Source organism: Dipodomys spectabilis, unplaced genomic scaffold, assembly GCF_019054845.1.
Source record: "Dipodomys spectabilis isolate Male_0828 unplaced genomic scaffold, ASM1905484v1 ptg000197l, whole genome shotgun sequence".
Taxonomy (NCBI): Eukaryota; Metazoa; Chordata; class Mammalia; order Rodentia; family Heteromyidae; genus Dipodomys; species Dipodomys spectabilis.
In genome coordinates, this window is record NW_024870874.1 from 18,201,645 (window position 1) to 18,221,008 (window position 19,364).

Genomic DNA, 19,364 nt, shown 5'->3' on the forward strand with positions numbered 1-19,364 from the left:
GCAGAGCCTCCTTTGGAGGCTGGGCTGCAGTTCTAATCTCTACCTGGTGATTTTCTTATTTTCTATCAGACTTTCCCATCGGTGGGAGAGGGAAATTGAATTGGGACAGATTTTTCTGTACAGGAGGGGAAGAGGGTTAGCAAGTTGTTGAAAAGATTCATCCAGGGGACTTGGTAGGTGTAAAGTTGTACTAGCAAAGGTAATGGGCTCTTTGAGCTGAGCCTAGAGACAAGGTTTGGGGGGGGGTGGGCTGGGCTATTAGGGTATTGATAGACAGCAAAGGAAGGTGGACTGAGGATGGGGGTGTGTGGGAGAAGTGTCTTTCCTCTGATCATAGGCTCTGGGAACGGCAGCCTGGAGATAATCTTGGGTCCAGGGTCCATGCCTCTGTCTTTAAGTAGAGATATAGCCTGTTCATAAAAGTTTCTCAAGGTGATTGTATGATCCGCAGTCCAGACATCTTCCCAAGTCCTTGAATTGCAGAATGAGTCCCAATGTGAACATGCCACAAGGTCCTAAACAGTAACATGAGCAGGTTCTGGGTCCAGGATTCTTTGGGTTTCTACTCTAGGGTCCAAAAATTTTAACCTACTTCTTATATGCCAGGCCAGGAGGCCTCAGTTGGTGTTTTTCTATAATAGCTTGCAGTGTGCCATTTATACTCTCACAGACTCCCTCTTGTGATGGGTGCATCTGGGCCCACATGATAAAGCAAAGCCCCTAGTATCGAGGCGGAAGTACAGATTCCAGGACCCTACTCCAGACATGCTGAATTTGACTGTCTGGAGATGAAGAGCACTTTGAAAGCGCTCCTCTGGGCTTCTGGTTGGAGACTCCATGGTCACAAGCAGGGAGACAGGGGCTGGTTCAATGGAGGAAGAAGTGTATAAAATCAGCAGACCTCCCTTCCTCATATAAGAGAAAAAGCCAGAACATTTGTAGGCCTCCATCCCCATCTCCTCTTCCCACTTCATGTCTTCTTCTTCAAAGGCCCCAATGGGGAAAGATGTCCAAGACCTCAGTCAGACTCCTGGCTGGAGGGCTGTGGATGGGGCTGGCTGTTTCAATAACCCAGGCTGAGCATCATCTGTCACTGGAGTCAATGTTGGGGACCAGCTTGGCCTCTGCAGGGATGCTACCATGGCTAAGTCAGGCTTGGAGCCCAGGTTCAGTCCCTTAGGCCTGGTCTGGGTGGGATCCAAAAGAGGTGATGACTGGAGAGGAGTTAGCCAAATGTTAACAGAAGCTTCAGGACCCTTACTTTGGGACCCCCTGTACACACAGAGTATAATGTGCTTGTCAATAGTCTCAGCTGCTAAACATTTTTCTTTGTGTGCCCGTACTTGAAATCAGGCATTCTCATTTGTTTGTTTGTTTGTTTTACTTAAGGGTGCCGCTCTACCACTTGAGCCAAACTTCCACCTCAGATTTTTGCTAATTAATAGATGATCAGAGTCTCATAGGTTTCCTGCCAGGGCTAGCTTCAAACCTTGATCCTCAGATCTCAGTCTCCTGAGTAGCTTGAATTATAGACATGAGCCACCAGCACCCAGATTCCCAAGTATTATCATGTATTTCAATCTATGTGATACACCTGGGAATGCTCTGTGAAACTCTGTTTGTGCTGCCTGTGTTTATATTTGTGTGAAATAATAATAGCATGTACTGAGTGTTTTTGTGCCAGACACTGGGGTACATATGGGCTGTGTGCATATGACAGTGTTTGTGTGTCCTAGTGCGTGCACATGTGTGCGTGCGTTTTCTATTTTGAAATATCTGAAAATAAAAACATCTTACATGATCAGATACACTGAGCATTGCTTTTATCTTTCTCTCCCTCATTCCTGGGATCACAACTCTGAAATATTGTAGAAATCATTAACCCCAGGTATGCCTACACCCCTCCTGCTAAGGTCTTTAAGGAAGTCACTGTGTCCAGAGACTCTTCCTTGGCAGATAACCAGAATCCACAAGAGTGAACCAGCTTAGCAGGGCTCTCTGGCTCCCATTCCCCCCCCCACCCCCCAGGCTATCCCCACCCAGCTTCACTTAGCATTTATATAGCTCCCTGTAATCAGCAGGCAGTTAATCTGCACAAAGCTTAGTGCTGGGCCTTACGTGTTACAGGTTCCTGGAGGCCAGGAGGTTAAGTGTCTCAATCAAGGTCTGGCACATCACTGGCTTGGCTAATGGATGATTTTACTCATTATCTCCAGGAAGTGTGACCCACCGCCTGTATTCCTTCTGAGGCAGACAGGACCCCTGAAGCATTGAGATACTCTTGCCTCTGAGCATTCCCCCCACCCTAGCCCTCCCCCCCCACCCCGGGATCAAGAATTTTGCTGGAAAGTTCTAGTATGTGGACCAACAAGGCTGTGCAGTATAACACTACACAAGAAACTAGTCTGAGCCTGGTATGGAGCCCTGGGACTTCGGAGGGCTCAATGGCCTGGCTCTCAGCTGTGCTCCAGGGACAAAATCTTTTCCTAATTCTCTCTCCATCTCTGTTTTGCACATGGGAAAGTACTTGAAGAACACGTGAGGCTGGCATGAGACTCTGGCAGCTGGGCCTGGCACCCCAGGTCGGCACAACCAGCACTGGAGCCAGCCAGTGCCCTTTGTGGCCCAGTCCCTTGCGTGACTGCCAGCCTGACAGGAGGTTGTAGACTCTATTATTAGCAGCACTTGACATTTTGCTGGAGCCTTGATCTAAAGTAGGCCATATACCCATAGTGGCTCCCCTCCGTGGCTGCCTGGGACCCACCCTCTTCTCCTCACACTGTCCCCTGGGTCTGCAGCCCTTGGTCTAGGGCCTAGCCCCAAATAGTGGGGCTGGAAGCAATGCCATCTGTACATCTAGTCCCTCTTCTCTCTGCTCTCCTCTGAGATCTCTGTTACTAACCTCCTAAAGCCACCATAACCCAGGGGTTTGCTGTTGGAACCTCCTCCCTCCACCTCCAGATTGTTCATGGACTTAAAAACAAAACAATCTCTTTGTATTATCCTCTCTGAGGCTGACCAAAGTCTGCTCTGGTTAGAGCTTGCTTCAGTGAACACCAAAGCTAGATATAAAGTGTCCCATTGCTTATACATACATACATATATATGCATATACATATGTATACATATATATTTGTTGCTGTTGCCTGATCTTTGTTTATGGAATGTAATTCATATGTAATTGAAGTCTGTACCTTCCTTGCTGTGTGTCCTGGGGATAGGATAGCCACTTATCCTTTCTGGGCCTCTGAGGCCCTCTGCCAACAGGATCTAAAAGATAATCCTCTCCTCATGTCTAATTCTACCTGATGGCACCTAGTTTTCTATGACTATCAGGGACAAGGATGATAAAAGAGAAATTTTTCTAAATAAGTCACTTGGTGACATGGCATTCTGACGGAGATCAGCATAGCTCTGGGGTCCTCCTGTTCCTTGCTCAAGATTTTCTTAGGGGATGCTGGGGGCAGTGCAACGCAACCTGTGTCCAATTTTCACAGTAAATAGAACAGCAGAGGGACCTTCCAGCCTCCTGGAGTCTAAGCTAAGTCTCTACGTCATGGAAGAAGCTCTAGTCTAGGGTTTTAAAGGAATAAGGCCATTGTATGTGAGTTCCTTTGTGTGCTTAACCCAATCAACACAGGGCTCACAAGGTGCCTTGTAATATTTGTATCCCTCTTTCTGGGAACTGAGATCACAGATTCTTTCTTCCCTCTCAATGCTACCTGGGTCCCCAGGACTGCTTCTCCCAGGAAACAAGGTTATTTTCTCTATGTTCTGAAATCTCCACCATAACTGCCAAGTCAAATGAGGGGCCCAGACTTCCTTTCCAGTGGGACCTTCTTGATTAAGGGCAAAGCACTCTGAGCCAAGCCCTTAGGGCTGGTCTGCATTGGCCTCAAAATTTATAAGGAAGCAGGAGGTGTTTAATATACCCTTTGCTTGCAGGTTTAATCTAGAACACTGCAGAAATCTGGGGAAAAAACAGCCTGGTTGACAGGGAAGATGGGGGAGGTGTACATGAGAAACTAAGGAGGTACATTTAGAGTTTCCAGAGTGTGAGAGCAGGGACCAAGTCCATCTCTGTAATGCGGAGTAAACTTTGGCAATTTTGTGGGCTTCATTAATCTCTGTTTCCCCCTGGACTGTGTCCTGTAGGAAAACTAAGGTGTTTCCATACAATCCTTTGTCTGGTCTCACATCATGCCAACAAATTCAATCATTGCATATAAATACCCATAGCCACTTGTAACTGTAAATCTGGCCAGCCTTTCACTACTATATGACCTTGAGTAACTAACTCATTCACCTTCTGCACAGGAGCAGGTTATCCCACATCAAATGGAACCTCTACTTACTTTTGTGCCCCTTGCTAAGGCTTGCATATGAATGTAATTTTTTATTTATTATGTTTTGGTCTTAAACAAGGTTCTCAAAACTGAGCAGAGTGGGTTGGGAATGTGGCATAGTGGTAGAGTGCTTGCTTGGCATGCATGAAGCCCTGGGTTCTATTCCTCAGTACTACATAAACAGAAAAAGCCGGAAGTGGTCCTATAGCTGAAGTGGTAGAGTGCTAACCTTGAGCAGATGGAGGCTCAGGGATTGGCCCTGAGGATTGGCAAAAAAGAAAGAACAAACAAACCCAAAAACAAAAAACAAAACAGAGCATAATGGCTTACATCTTTAATACCAGTTACTTTGGATGCAGAGATCAGGAAGACTACTGCTCCAGGCAAAAAGTTAGTAAGACTTTAACATCTTATAATGAGTCTCATCTATTTATTCTGGCTACTTGGGAGATATAGGTAGAAGGACTAGAGTCAGGGGCCAGCTTTTGTGGTAGAGATAGTAGGGGAAGAAAGTGACACACTATGTGAAAATAATTTAGACCAAAAAGGGCTAGTGAATGGCTTTAATGGTAGAGTGCTTGCCTAGCAAGTGCACTATCCTGCATTCAAACTCAGTACTGCCCTACAAACCTGGCTGAGGCCCTACACCTGGGCCTCTGTCTTCTCTTTTGCACTGTAAAGAAACATTTACTTTCTCATAGCTTGAAAGTGTTTTCAGTGGATAAATCTAATGTTGGCTACCACAAAGCTAGGTGCAGAGAACTGAGCCAGAGAGAGAGCGAGAGAGACTAGAAGTATGGCTGGAAGGCAACCAGGTGAGAAGAGGAGCAAGCTGGTGGGGATACATAGTTAGGGACCCTAATGTGCTTCATAGTATTTGGGTGGACTGTGAGGGCTGCGGACCTCTCACTGATGGAACTTGGATATATTGCAGGCATTTCTCAACACTGAGCAGGTTCAAGCTGATATAAGCAGCACATTCCTGGCCAATTCCCACTGGATCAATAGTTACCTTTGCGAACACTTGGTTTTTCCAAAGACTTCTTGATGGGGACATAGCTTCTATGTACATTTGAAGGTAGTGGTGGGCTTTTGTGGGCTCTGATGAGGCACTGGTAAACAGGGCCTGGGGCCTCCAAAGCAACTCTCAGGAAAGAAGACAGACAGGAATGCTCATGGAAACCAACTTACTACAAACATACTTGTCTGCTATGTACCTGTGGCTCATGCCTGATATCCTAGCTACTCCAGAGGCTAAGCTCTGAGGATCATGGCTTGAAGCCAGTCTGGGAAGTCAGATCTGAGATGCACTTATTTCCAACTAACCAGCAAAAAGCTGGAAGTAGAAATGGAAGCTCCAGTGGTAGATTACCAACTTTGAGCAAAAATACTAAGCTAGAGCTTGAGGCACTGAGTTGAAGACCCAGTAGCAGTACAAACAAAACAAAAACAAAAAAGATACCTGCTTACAACAGACCTCAGTGGTCTGATGCCATCTCTTCCAGTCTTAGACAGAGGACCTTCTTCCCAACATGGCTACAACCAGAATCTGACCCTGGTCTTTGTGGCCCGAGCTTGGTGGGTGTAGAGGGGTTGGACAAACAGGGTAGGAAGGAAGCAGGTAGGTTGAGAATGAAGTGGTTATGTGGGTATCAGGGGAGCCCTGCTAAGCTGAACTGACCAGGCTGCAGGAGGTAGACAGGGGCAACTCACGGAGGTGTTTTGGCACTGCACACTGGAGCTGTTGAAGCGCAGGGCAGGTACCCTCTGCTCGCTGCCTTGGATATTCAGGATGCATTCGTAGCCTCGCTGCCCAGACTGTGGCTGTGGGAGGTTCTTGGCCTTCAGAGTGATAGGTTTGATCACCTCCACGGGCACCAGGATCTTGTCCACTCGCAGAAGCTGAGGGCAGTCCTGGGGACAGAGGGCACAGCTCAGGTTGGAAAGCCAGAAAGTCAAAGGGACAGGGACCTCTGCAGGCATTATACAGATATGAGCCTAGATGAACCTCTTGTTCCCATTTGACACTAGTTGTGGGGATGTAATGGGACTGAGATATCCCAGGTCCTGGAGTTATTGTCTTGAGGCTACTTCTTGTGGAGTCTGACCTCAGCACCTTTGGAATTGTGTTCATGTCTTCTGCATTAGATTCTTTGGCACATCTGTGGGCCCCTCCTGGAATCCCTCCTGTCCAGCAGGCTGATCCACTTGCCTGGGAGTCCTGTTCCACTGGGGACTGATGGTCCCTTTTCCTGCCAAATTCTAGGCAGCCAAAAGTGAGGACAGATGGGCCTCATAAGAAGCTCCACAGGGAGGCAAAAACCAGGGCCTCAGCTCTGCCTCTGTGCTCCATGAGTCTAGACCACAGATGGAGAGGCTTGAGGACCTCCTATACACCGGAGTCTGGCATTTGGGAGTGTTCTGGAATAATCTCCAGTGACCTTTATCAATCTAGACACTTCAGACTGAACTCTAGAGATGGCCAGACCCTAAGGAAATGCCCATTGGAGCAGATGATCACTGAGATGTTTCTAGATGCCAGTAACAAGCATGCTAATCCCTGCATCCATGTGCCGCTCAGAGATCCTTGGGGATGAAGGGGCTGAGTCACAGAGCCCCTTTTCATGGAGCATGGACATAAAGTATCTGCAGTGGCCAAACTCAAAGATAAAGAGATTGGTGCAATGTGGAAAGCTATTTCAAGAGCAGATTTTAGTTGGAAATAGTGAGGATGATTATACAACAATGTATATGAACTTAAAGCCACAGTGCTGAACCTTTAACATTGGTTACAATGGTACACATATACTTATATGTGTGTTGTGTGTGTGTGTGTGTTTTACCATAATTCAAATGAACAATCAAAACAAAACAGAAAGTAGCAGCAGAGAGGCAGGCTAGCACGAGAAGCCAAGGCCAAGGCTATACATCTCAGCCTTGACCTTGACCTGACCTTGTTTGTGGCTCTAGGGCTCTAAAGAGGCGGACCTCTGGAAATCTCGTCTGGTTTATGTAGAGCATTAATACCTCCCTTCAGTTCCTTTTCTTAACTGCTACCTAGTCCCCGTGCTCAGACAAGATGGGAATGTTGGATCTAGATAAGAAGGAGCAATAGCATGGAAAGGTTAATGCTCAAGTTGAAGTGGGAAGTGTGTGATGCTGGAGAATCATTGGCTGAAACTCTATGAAGGGTGGAGAGTTGTGAGGCTTAGTTCCCAGGCTAGTGAACCTCATTCCACCTTCTCTCTGCCAGAGCCCTGGGTAGCCTTTGTTTCTAGATGCTAGGACTGTGAGTCCACTTGGAAAGATGACTAGGAAGCAATGGTATGTCTCACCCCTATCTCCTTTATCAAAATGTTGCCACCTTTGATCTTGCACTGGAGGTACCTGGATCCAAAAATCCTTTTTTTGTTTTGCCAGTCCTGGGGCTTGAACTCAGGGCCTGGGCACAGTCCCTGAGCCTCTCTGTGCTCAAGGCTAGCACTCTACCACTTGAGCCACAGCACCACTTCCGGCTTTTTCTGCTTATGTGGTGCTGAGGAATCGAACCCAGGGCCTCATGCATGCGAGGCAAGCACTCTACCACTGAGCCACCTTCCCAGCCTAGTCCAACAGTCCTTTGACCAAACTAATGGGCTACTATACATTGTGAAAATGTAACTGAGGCAAGGAATGAAAAAATAATGACTGTGTTAGCAGATGAATAGCTAGCCGCAGACTCCTTTCTCCCTTTCATGAAAGAGAAAGTTCCCACTAGTGGGTAGAAAACCTTAGGATAGGGTGGTTGGTCAATCAGGACTTGCAACTCAAAAGTGTGAATTACTCCTAAACTGGGCTGGAACCTAGCTGGAGTGCTAGACTGTCTTAACCCAGGTTGGCCCCTGTAAGATTTTCACTGATGCTTGTTAAGAGAGTTCAGATGCCTCCTGACTAACAGTGGCCCCATAAAGACCTAGTTTGCATATAAAAAGATTGGTGTCTCTGCTAGTAAGTTCATTAATAATAATTGGAGAGGCCTTGGACTAGATTTGGTGTATACGTTTTTTCTAGCCAGTGTTGATGATTGACCTTAGTGCCCATTCTAATTGAAATGTGAAATGGCAATTTTCCTTCAGGCAACAAGGCCTGAAGAGACTCTTTCTACCACCTAGTCCCTACCTCCCACTCCAGTATCCCAGATTCTGACCTGCTGAGATTCCAGGTGTTAAAACACCTATACATCCAAAGCTCCTAGGAAATCTCAGAGAAATGTCAGCATTCCTGTATGTCAGTCCTGGAGCTTGAATTCAGGGCTTGAGCGCTGTCTCTGAGCTTATTTGCTCAAGACTAATGTACTACCACTTGAGCCACAGCATCACCTGCAGCTTTTTCCGTGTAGCTTATTGGAGATAAGAGTCTCGTGGACTTAATTAGCCAAGCTGGCTGTGAACCACAATTCTCAAATCTCAGCCTCCTGAGTAGCTAGGATTACAGGTATGAACCACCAGTATCCAGCTCTGAGGCTCTGTTTCATGGTCCAGGGTCTCAGACCTGGGATCTCACAAAATGAGAGCAAGTATCCTTTTCCTATTCATTTCAGAATTGTCACTGTCTGACCTAGCTATAAAATTCTTCTTCCAAGCATATATTTTGAGGATTCCATGGACTAGAAAATACAAAGCATCTGGCCCAGAATGAGCAAACATTCAACAAATGTTTATCCTTTCTTTGTTGTTTCCAAGCTCAGGCCACAGTCTTGTCCTTCATCTGTTCCTTATTCCCGTTTCATATCCAAAGGACTCATCTCCCTGGCTCCCGCCTCTGTGCTTTTTCTAGAACTATCCCATCAGTTCCTATTGTCAGTTTATTTCAGCCTTCTAAGCTTCATGTCTTACACTGAGTTTGACTAATTCAATACTTTCAAGTACCTCAGCACAGTCAAGGCAGGAAGGGAGATCTGAGCTCTGTCCAATGCTTCCCTAATGGAAGTGCTTTGTTCTGGAGGTGACATCCTAAAGCCACCATCCTAACTCACCATGATGGCTATACATTTACAAGCTCCAAGTGTTCTGAGTGAGATAGGAGACTTACTGGTCAACCACATAGCCTTGAGCATACCTCTCAAACCCTCTGGATCTCTTCATTTATTATGGGAAGAGATTGGTTTGGATTAGATGATCTTAATGGTCCCTGGGAGATCTATCTATCTCTATCTATCTATCTATCTATCTTGCAGGTTCCTGGCAAAGAGCTTCTAAGACACATGGAATTTCTTGAGTGATCTGAATATATTTTGTTATTCATAATAAGCCCATTTTTACCATACTTAATGCTAAAATGAGATGGCTCTTGGATGATAGGGAACCAACCATGTGATTGGAGGGTCTTCCTCACTCTCTGGGGAAAAGAGATGGTCTAAAAACTTAAGTTCAAATACCAATTGCCAGTGAAGTGAGTCAATCGTGTCTAGGAATCTCATAAAGCCCCTAAATTCCAAGACCTTCCTAGTTGGAGAACAGATAGAGGTGCCGGGTGGAGGATGTCCCTGGACAGGCCCCCTTTCCCATATACTTTGTTCTATAGACCTTCCTCTTGCTGTTCATTGGTAAGCTTTGTAATATCGTTTAAAGGAACATGTCTCCTTGAGTTTTGTGGCCCAGCATAACCAATAATCAGACTTGAAAAGGAGACTGTAGGAGACTGACTTATAGCTGGTTGGTCAAAAGTACAAGTGACAAGATCAGGCTTGTGATTGGCACCTGAAGTGGGAGCAGTACTTTGAGACTGAGTCATTGAACTTGTGGAACCTGGCATTAACTATAGTAAGATAGTATCATAATTGAACTAAACTGTAGGCTACCTAACTTACATCTGCAGAAGGGTGAAGAACAGCTCAGTGTGGGAAAAATGGCCACACATGTGGTGTCAGAAGTGTGAAAAATTGAGAACAGCTTATTTTTCTTATAGTACCAGTTCTGTTACTAACCCAATAGGCGACCTGGGATACATTATTTTATAACCGTTCTGAAGGTCAGTTTTCCCATCTTTAAAATGAGAATAATACCTTCTCAATTAGCTCAAAGTGTAATGGTGAAAATACCAATCAAGTAAGTGAATACTGAAAGGGCTGCGGTAGTACAGGGACTTTATGAAGGTAGGTCTCTTGGAAGTGGCCATTTGCCTATCAGTAGGGAAGCATTTTAATAGTTTAGTAATTGGTATGCTGCAGCCTGGCCTGGTCCTACTGCTGAGTACTGGCTATGGTAGACAGTGTGCTCTACTTCCATTATTGTAGTTAATGTGGTTAACTTGGTACAGGGATTTCAATCTAGTGTACATTCTGCTACCTTCCACCACCTCATACATACGTTCTCATGTATGATTGTGTTTTATAATGCAACATATATTATGGGTCCCATGTTTCATTGAAGATGATTCAATTGCAGTAACCTCACTCCATATTCATACTGAAGATGAACACAATGTTTTCTTAAAATCTGATCATTTTACTTTTCTCCACTGATGATTATCTAGCCCCCATACAGATTTCCTCCCAAACATACTGCTCTTCTCTTTTCAAAGCAGATAGTTCTCTGAACTATCATTTGAAAGGACCAGTTCTTGGAGGATGAAAAATACCTGTACTTAACAAGATTATTTGGAGACAGATGCATGCAATAAGAACCAGTCTCCCTTGGAGACTATTTTGCCTGTGGCTACATTCTGCTATTAGAAAAATAGACAGAGGTTGAGGTGGCACAGTGGCTTGAGGCACAAGCAAACATTTAATGGCTTGGAATTCAGGAGGTGGATCCAGCTGACTTCAGGTCAACCATCCAGCCCCCTGCACATTTTGGTCTTCACTTAAATACACACAAAATGAAGATAGCACAGCTAATTGCAGAGGGCATGAACACAAAGCCAGATATGAAAGCAAGAAAGATGCCTTTCCCTCTACCATGTCCAACATGTCAGTGTCTGCTTTAGAAGAGGGTTCATTGCATATTTAAATAATTGAACAAGGACATAAAGAATGCTGCCTGGCTGGGAGAGGAGAGAAAAGGGCTTCCTTCAGAGCTAGTGCTGCCTGGGGAAGGGGGTGGTAGGCCTGTGGATTTACAGCCCCCTAGTGTGCTTACAAGAGGAGAGCTCTAATTCTCCCAGTTGTTATAGCAATATTGGGGGGGGGGTACTGCCAAAGCTCAGCAGAACCAGGGGGCCTGCTAAGGAACAAGTGACTTGCAAATTACATCCTCTTCACTGCCCCCTCCCCATCACCTTAGGCCTCAGTCAATAACAAAGAGGAGCTAGCCCTAACCCTAATCAACCCTCAAATTTACACACACCTTCTAAGACTCATAGTGCCAATACAAAAATGTAATGCATCATATATTTCCTTGCTGTTCCCCAAGTTTATAATGCCATTAGCGTGATCTACGACAGGCTGGTTTATGGAGGGAGCAAAGTAATAATACAGAAAGGAAATACCCATAACCCTAAGGGGGCGGGGCAGAGGAGATTGATGGAAAGTGCAGTTGTCTGGAGAAATGGCAACCCGGTAATTGAATATGTGAAGGAGGAGGGGGTGCAGGGCTTGGAAGTGAGTTTTTGAGCCATTTTTGGCTTTGTTTTCTCAAAGGAAGGTGAAGGGCATAGCAGGGTGATTCTGTTCCTTTGAATCTTGGAAATGGCTCCCCTAAAGGAAGGGAAACAGGACCGATGGGATGGGGGTTATGTGCTGGCTGATTTCCCTCCAGAGTGCAGTTTGGTATAAATGCCCTTGGGCCTGTCCTTGACCCTGGGGATGAGGCTTGGTTCAGCATCAGTGCCAAGCTGCAGTCCAGAGACTTCACTTCCATTTCTGCAGTTGCAGTCTAAGAGTGAACTTGACTTTTGGAACACCAGAGTTCACAATACTTGTCTTGGCTCTGGACATCTCCAAGAAGCTGGAGTAGTTGGGGATTTGGGGAGAACCTTGCATATACAGCTTGACAAATCCATTAAAATTTATGTATCCTACAACTTATTTCTGGAGTAAGCTGGCTGGTTAGACTTCAAGAGGAGTGGTGCTGCTAGAACCATCTCAGAGTTTGGATGTGGGCTAGGTGTGTGTGGCTAGCCTTCCTAGCAGATCCTATCCATCCAGGTGCCTTTTCAGTTTAGATGAGAAATAACAGCAACATTTTCTATCAAGGACAAACTCTTGCCAGTGGATTTTATTTTGTTCATGGAAGTTCATCTTTGTTCCCCAAGAATCAGAACCCAGAATAGTTGTGTCGGCTGGATAGAGTATTCAGGTGGGATTATGGAGGAGCCAGGAACTCCAAAGCCATATGGGGCTCTATGGCTCTTCCAGCTCTGTTAAACAGCTGCCCCATGAAAGGCCATTCCGGGGTATGGCAAGAGGCCTCAGCCAACACTGGGGTAACAGGATAGAGAGTGAGACTACACTGCCAGCCCACTTTAGCTTTCCTTTTCTATCTGGTGCTTAGGTTCTGGCAGCGGATCTGAGGATCTGTGGTTGTTATCACAATGCCATCATTCATTGGAACAAAATCATTCCTTGTAACTGGAATATAGTTACTATAAATGACATATGTCTTGGGCATTCTATTTCTAATAATTATAATTATGCTAGAATACTTGCTGTTCATGTAACAACAATGATCTACCAGTTCTCCATTCCAGACCAATAACTCCACCTGAACATGCTCTTTGTTCAGGAAATAGAAAAAAAAAAAGGAGGTAATTCAACATCCCTGGTGGCAGTCAACAAAGCCAATGTTGAAAGCATTCCTGAGGATACAAGATGGTGGTGGGGAGATGAGAAGCCACCTGGCGGCCTCATGCTTGGCTTGTTACAAAAGGACTCTGTCTGCATGCCCCCCCCCCCGCCCCTTTAAAGGGTAAAAACAAATGAGAAACTAGGGACCTGCAGAAAAGTTTCTGAGCACTGGGTGTCACCTGCATTCCGAGAGGGTAGGTCTTGGCCTGAGCGTCCATAGGAGGAGCTGCAGGCCCGAGGCTGAGTATGAATCACCTTGTGAGGTAAACTTGTAACCCTTAGCCTTCACTGGGAACTCACCCTATACGGGCACTTCTTGGACATGGATTTCTTTTCAGTGCTTTCCAAACTTGTGCCTACTGACAGTTAGTGGAATTTAGAGATCACATAGACTGATAGCATCATTTTATGTATATTTAAATACAGATTTACAGATCTCTGACACCTGTAAATCTTGCTGGCTTGAGTATGGACAATTCTTAGCAGTCACGTGACAGCTATGGTTTGCATCTGGAGTGCCTCCCATGTATCAAAGTCTTGATCCCCAACATGGCACTATTGGGAGGTATGGTAGGAATTTTAGGAGGTAGGCCTATTGGCAGGCCTTAGGTCCTTGAAGATGGTGGGATCTCTCTCTCTCTCTGTCTCTGTCTCTCTCTCTGTTCACCATGAGGTGAATAGTTGTTCTACCATGTACTTCCTGCTTGATATGCCATCTTACCACCAAATAGAATGGGTCTGCACAACCATGTAATGAAACTTCCAAATCTGTGAGACCAATTAGCCTTTTCTCTTTGTAAGTTGACTTATCTTGGGCATTTAAACATAATTAACAAAATAGAAAAACTTTGTAGTACCATGCTTTGAATAAGTTCTTTAGCTGGAGTAAAGAGGAAACTTGTGTCTGGGCATTTCTATAAAAATCAGCTTTCAATTGTGTACTTTTCTTTGTTATCCCAAATTCTTACTAGTATCTCTACCCATAACAACAAACAAACAACAACAAACAGCAATAACAAAGCCTAGGGACTTTGTTTTTAGATCTGAAGACCATGGCCTCTTATCCTTGAGAGTACTTATTTACTTTATTCTTCATTGGTACAATGACTAGGTAGGTAGATGTTACCACAACAACCCTACAAAGTAGTCAATCCTGTCTTTATCCCTGTGTCCACATTCAAAATGGCCCTGCTATTGAGCTGGGTAGAATGCAAATCTCAGTGTGGCCAAAGGCATAGCCTTAGTGCTTTCTTCTCTTAGAATAAATAAACATCCAAGATAGAGAGGAACACAGAGCAGGCGATGAAGGAGACCTGGCTACTCCAAGCTACCCTAGAGCTTTGTACAGCAGTGGCCGGCTGCAATATGCAGCACCCAGAAACTGGAAAAGATTGAAAGGCAAGGATAGGTAGATTCATCTCTATGTCCTCTATTGGCCCATATTCCTCCAGGCCTTTTCCTTTCCTAAGAAAGCCCTGGTATCCAATCCCCTGAGAGCTCCTGAGTTCTGAGCTTCTGCCAATACCAGGCATAAATGGGGTGGTGTGCCCGACTCAGTCTGGGTACCGAAGGGCATCATTTTCCTATAAAGATCCTTGTATTGAAAACATGATGAGCTCTTGTTTTGTTCTCATCTGGTTCTTTTCCTTCTTTTTCTTCTTCCTTTTGAGCAGCAGGTGCAAGTTCCTTTCATGCATTTAAAAGAAAGAAACTTGGAATGAGAAGAGCGAACGAACAAGAAAGAAAGAGCAGAAATGGCCCACCTCCTTCACTGTAATTAAATGATGAGAGGCCTTTGCTATCTACCAGATAGCTCAATTGTTTTTGCTTTCATTTTAGTCTTGGGCCTCTCCATATGTGAAACCTCTGCCAGATAAATAAACCAATCTGGAAAAAAAATAATAAACTGGTCTGACTCTCATCAGGCGGTGTGCAGGAAATGACATAGGATGTTTCTTAGGAACCTGACCCCTGACCTTGGAGGGGGTGGCCTGCCCCTTTTGAGTCTGTGCTCAAGATAAAAGCCTACCTAGGCTGATGCGCCTATGCAGCTGTACCAGCTCTTCTTGCTGAAGGTATACCTGCTGGTTGTCTGACTCACATCTCTCCTATTACCTTTAGATCTATCTCATCTTTGTTAGAGAAAAGCAGAGCACTGACACATACACAGGAGAAATACACACACTCCTGATTAAAGCAAGATGTCACCACTTTCTCCCCTTTCTCTGATTAGGAATCAGAGCAGCCAGTTCCAGCCAGCCAGCTCTCACTGCAGAGGGAGTGGGTCCTGCACTTCCACAGTGAGGCTGACAGAAGCTTTCTAAAAGTTAGCACAAAGTGGCTTCTGGCCTCTTCCTAGTTTTCCAGACTGGCGATTTAGGCAGAATTTGTATGCACAGAGAAACTAAAAAAAAAGTGAAATAAAAAGTAATCCAGTTATTGGGGAAGGACAAAAGCTTCTGCTCATGTAATTGTCTTGACAGAAGTTTCCAGATTTCTGGGGTTCTCTGAACCAGGGCCATTCTCTTTTCCTGAAGCCCTGCCGCTGCCTGCCCTTTCCTCTAAAAGAAATGACCATCCACTTCCACCTGCAGACCTTTTACTTACATCAGGGCCTGGGGAATTTCTGGAGGTTACACATAGTCCAGTTGTGTTTGCCCTGTGCTTGGGGAGCTCATGCTACAGGCATGGGTTGGGGGTGCTCACTGACTTCCCTCTCGGCCTCAGGCACGAGATAACTTCCCTCCTTCCATCAAGGTTCTGTTTAAGATGTACAAATCCAGGAGAGGAATGATGGCTATGACAGGCATTTCTGTTCTGCCCCCAAGAAGCCCCTATTCACTTTAACATCAGGACAGTTCCCTACTCTCACAGTTATGGGACTCGCTACTGAATATTGCACCTGTGCAGTAGGTGAAGAGTGGGCCCGACTAAGACTGGGGGAGGAGGTGAAGGGACAAGAGCCTGAGTCCAGCGTACAGTGAGAGAGCGCAGGCCAGGCTGCCAACAGCTCTGTCACACAGGAGATCTGTGTGATGGGAAGTCTGTGGAATCCAATCAGTGCTATATATGTATAGTCACAGTTATATTGATCAATCTACCTCTGCGATAAACAATAGCACCCTAAAGCACTTACTCTGCCCAAACAACTGGACCAGCAATGGTACTTACCAGCTCATAAGAAATGCTCTAATGTTTGAACAATATACGTTCCCAAAGTGTGCTTAATGCTTGCTATCTTCCAGGTCTTTGACAGAGGCAGCAGCACAAGGAAGAACATATTTTATTGATGAAGGGTTTTCAAGAAGAATAAAAATTAGCAGGAAAGGGCTGCAAGGGTAGCTCAGTGGTAAAATATTTGCCTGGCATGTACAAGGCTCTAGGTTTGATTCCTAGCAGTGGAAAAAAAGCCACAGACACTAGGAAGAAAAGGAAATACAATACATCATTGTGTAGAGCCTATTATCATTTGAGGTCCTTCAGCCTGGACATCAGACTCTCCAGGAGGTTAATTGAATCCAGGCCTCCACACTTCTCATGTGCTCTGGTAGGGTTGAGCAGGGAACTCTGTCTTTCTCCCAAGGTGATGTAGATGTTACTGGATTGGAGAACCATGGCTGATTCATTAACCATTGTCACCATCTTTATTCTACTTTTAACTTTACTTGTTTTTTCCTATGACCAATGCTCTAAGAAACAGCTGGAGAGCCTATCCACCATATTCCCATTATTTCTCTGTGGAATTGTTTTAGTTCTTACCTGGTGTGTGGAGGAGACTCTTGTCCCTTTGTCTGCACCTAAGTCTCCAGGGACACCCAGAACCCAGGGCCTCAGCAGAGTGTGGCTTATCCACTGTTTGCACGAAGTGCCCTGAAGAGCCAGGGCTGGGGAGGAAAGGAGAAACTCTGAGCTGTTTCCCTTTGTTTCTCCTCTTAAGGGAAGGCCTTCCAAGTGTGGCCCACACTCACAGCCAGTGGCTGTTGGGACCTACCTCAGGTAACCTCACGCGGCCCTCCTGGAAGGAGCAAGTCTTGGGGTCGTGGGTGCAGACGTGCCGGTATTTACACCAGTGGCAGCGGTATGGGCTCTCCACACAGGACAGACAGCTGGGCACAGAGAAGAGGCATAGGTCACAGAACTGGGGAGGCCTATAGCTGAGAACGTAGGTCATCTCTAATGTCTTACAACACATTGACTTACGAGAAACCATCCTCCACTGCTCAGGAAGGTGAGGTTCTGAACAGACCCATCCCTTTCCCTCTAAGGCTCAGAGAGATAATACTCTCACACCTTCTGTCCCTCACTGAGAGCTAAGAGATCTGCTCTGCAGATCCAAGTGAGATGCACTGCCCTCAGCAGCTGGTGGGAAGGAAATCAGGTTATGAAGATTTATGCCACAGAGAAGATGTACAGGCCGGGGATTTGAAGAGAGGATGCCATAGTTTCTCACTCTTAGCTCTTTCTAGTCCTGTTTGGTTTACCCTGTGAGTACCATAACAGAGGAACCTGTCTTCTTTGGAGCTTCACACATCCTTGGAACAGCAGTGGGGTCATCTGATCTCTGTGTGAACCTTGACCATGGGAACAGGAAACAGGGAGGCTGGGCCACTTACGAGTTGTGAACGCTGCAATTGTAGAAGACGAAGCTGGTGCTGGCGAAGGTCATGCCTGTCTCCTTTGACTTGAGTTGCAGCTGTACGACATGGTGATCTCCTACGGCAGAGCCAGTCAAGGAGTCAGGGGAAGACCAAGGTCCAAGTCCGGGTCCCATTGGCAGTAATGAACTCTGGGAAAGAGAACCTGCTCTCCAGGGTTGCTGTCAGCTCCCACAGGTCTCTGGTTCAGTAAGGCCCACCCATTCCTACAGTCATGAAAAAGCAGCTGCAGAAAAAGCATCTGTCCTAGCCTACTATACTGCTTGTTATTACCTCAATTTCTCTTCTTGCTCATGTGTAGACACTGATATATACATATATATATACATATTATATATCTATATTCATGTCATCACATGCATTGTGTGCTCTCTGGTCTCACAGCTATAAATATACACACTGATGGGCAACCAGGGAGGAAAACCATGTCACCTCTCAGGAATGTTGTCACCAACAACACAAGTAGCATTACGTGTGTGTAATTGTGTATATACAAAGCTCATCCTCCATCTCTCTGTGGAGAGATTCAGTTCTTATGCCACGTCCACTGTGGGACTCAGTTCTACAGCAGGCAGGAGGCACTGCATCCTCAGCTGGCGCCAAGAGAAGCTGGAGCCCATGTTTAATTCACAACCCTGACCCCAGGCCTCACTTCTAGCCTTGTTCTCTGCCTTTCCTGAGAGCCTCATTAATCAATCAGCTTGGAACAAATGTGACAAGACCAAATAGGAGGGACACCATGGCATCAATCTGTCCAGGCCAGGCTATCCCTTGCTCGTGTTGAGCCTTTGTCCACCCCTTCTTCCCCAGTGCAGCTGGCCACAAACTGTAGGCAGCTGTTGGAGGCAGGATAGGGTAGAATGCTGAGGCTATAGCCCAGGGTCAGAGACCCAGCCATGTGAGCAGACAGAGACAGAGCAGGTGACTTCCATCCTCCTATCTGGCTTCTGAACAACTTCTCTTCTTGAACTGCCTTTCCAGGCCACGCAAAGTGGGCTGATCACCACTGACGTGTTTTGCTGCTTATTGGCCTTGCCTTCACCTATATCTCTGCAGCTGCTCCTCACTTATGATGAGACAGACTCTTGAATGCTAACCTGGGGCTGAGTTAGAAGGACTGTCACAGCCAATTCCAAGGGTAAAGGAAGAAAACATCACCCCCCCACTTCTTTGTGGAAGGCACCTCCAGCCCACTTCCTATGACCCACCCCTGCAGGTAGGTCCCTTCAGATCCCCTATATCTATCTGGATTGCTCTTATCCAGGCAGGAAGAAGAGCCTGCCACCCAGCTTCGCCTGCTGTGCCTACTTACCGTTCTCTGTGATGATCCGGGGCACCTCCTTGGCTGCCGGGGAGTAGCATTGGATCTGATTGCCTACTACCAGCCCATCCATCTCTGACAGGTCCTCAAAGGTGCAGTTGACGCCAGCTGACAGCTCTGGGACATTGTATGTCTCTAAGACCAGCTGTCAACAGCTCAGCAAGGAGCAAGAGGGAGAGAGAGAGGGAAGGGTAGAGAGAATGAGGAAAAAGAGGGAAGAGGAGAGAAAGAAGGAGGAAGCAGAGGAGAAGGAAGAAGAAAAAGAGAGTGAAATGGGG

The 19,364-nt window shown here is 45.9% G+C and overlaps 1 protein-coding gene across 6 annotated transcripts in view; it reads right to left on the bottom strand.

Moving 5' to 3' along the window:
* The window catches only part of Plxna4 (plexin A4), a 353,917-nt gene that overhangs the window by 62,895 nt on the left and 271,658 nt on the right, over positions 1–19,364 (bottom strand). For 5 of the 6 annotated variants that reach the window (XM_042695991.1, XM_042695997.1, XM_042695994.1 and 2 more), the window contains 4 exons: positions 19,078–19,231; positions 17,724–17,823; positions 17,102–17,216; positions 6,060–6,260 (listed from right to left, as the gene is read on the bottom strand). In XM_042695991.1, the coding sequence (XP_042551925.1) occupies positions 6,060–6,260; positions 17,102–17,216; positions 17,724–17,823; positions 19,078–19,231 (570 nt within the window). The remainder of the gene's footprint in view (positions 1–6,059; positions 6,261–17,101; positions 17,217–17,723; positions 17,824–19,077; positions 19,232–19,364) is intronic. The other variant, XM_042695992.1, reaches the window with a different exon arrangement.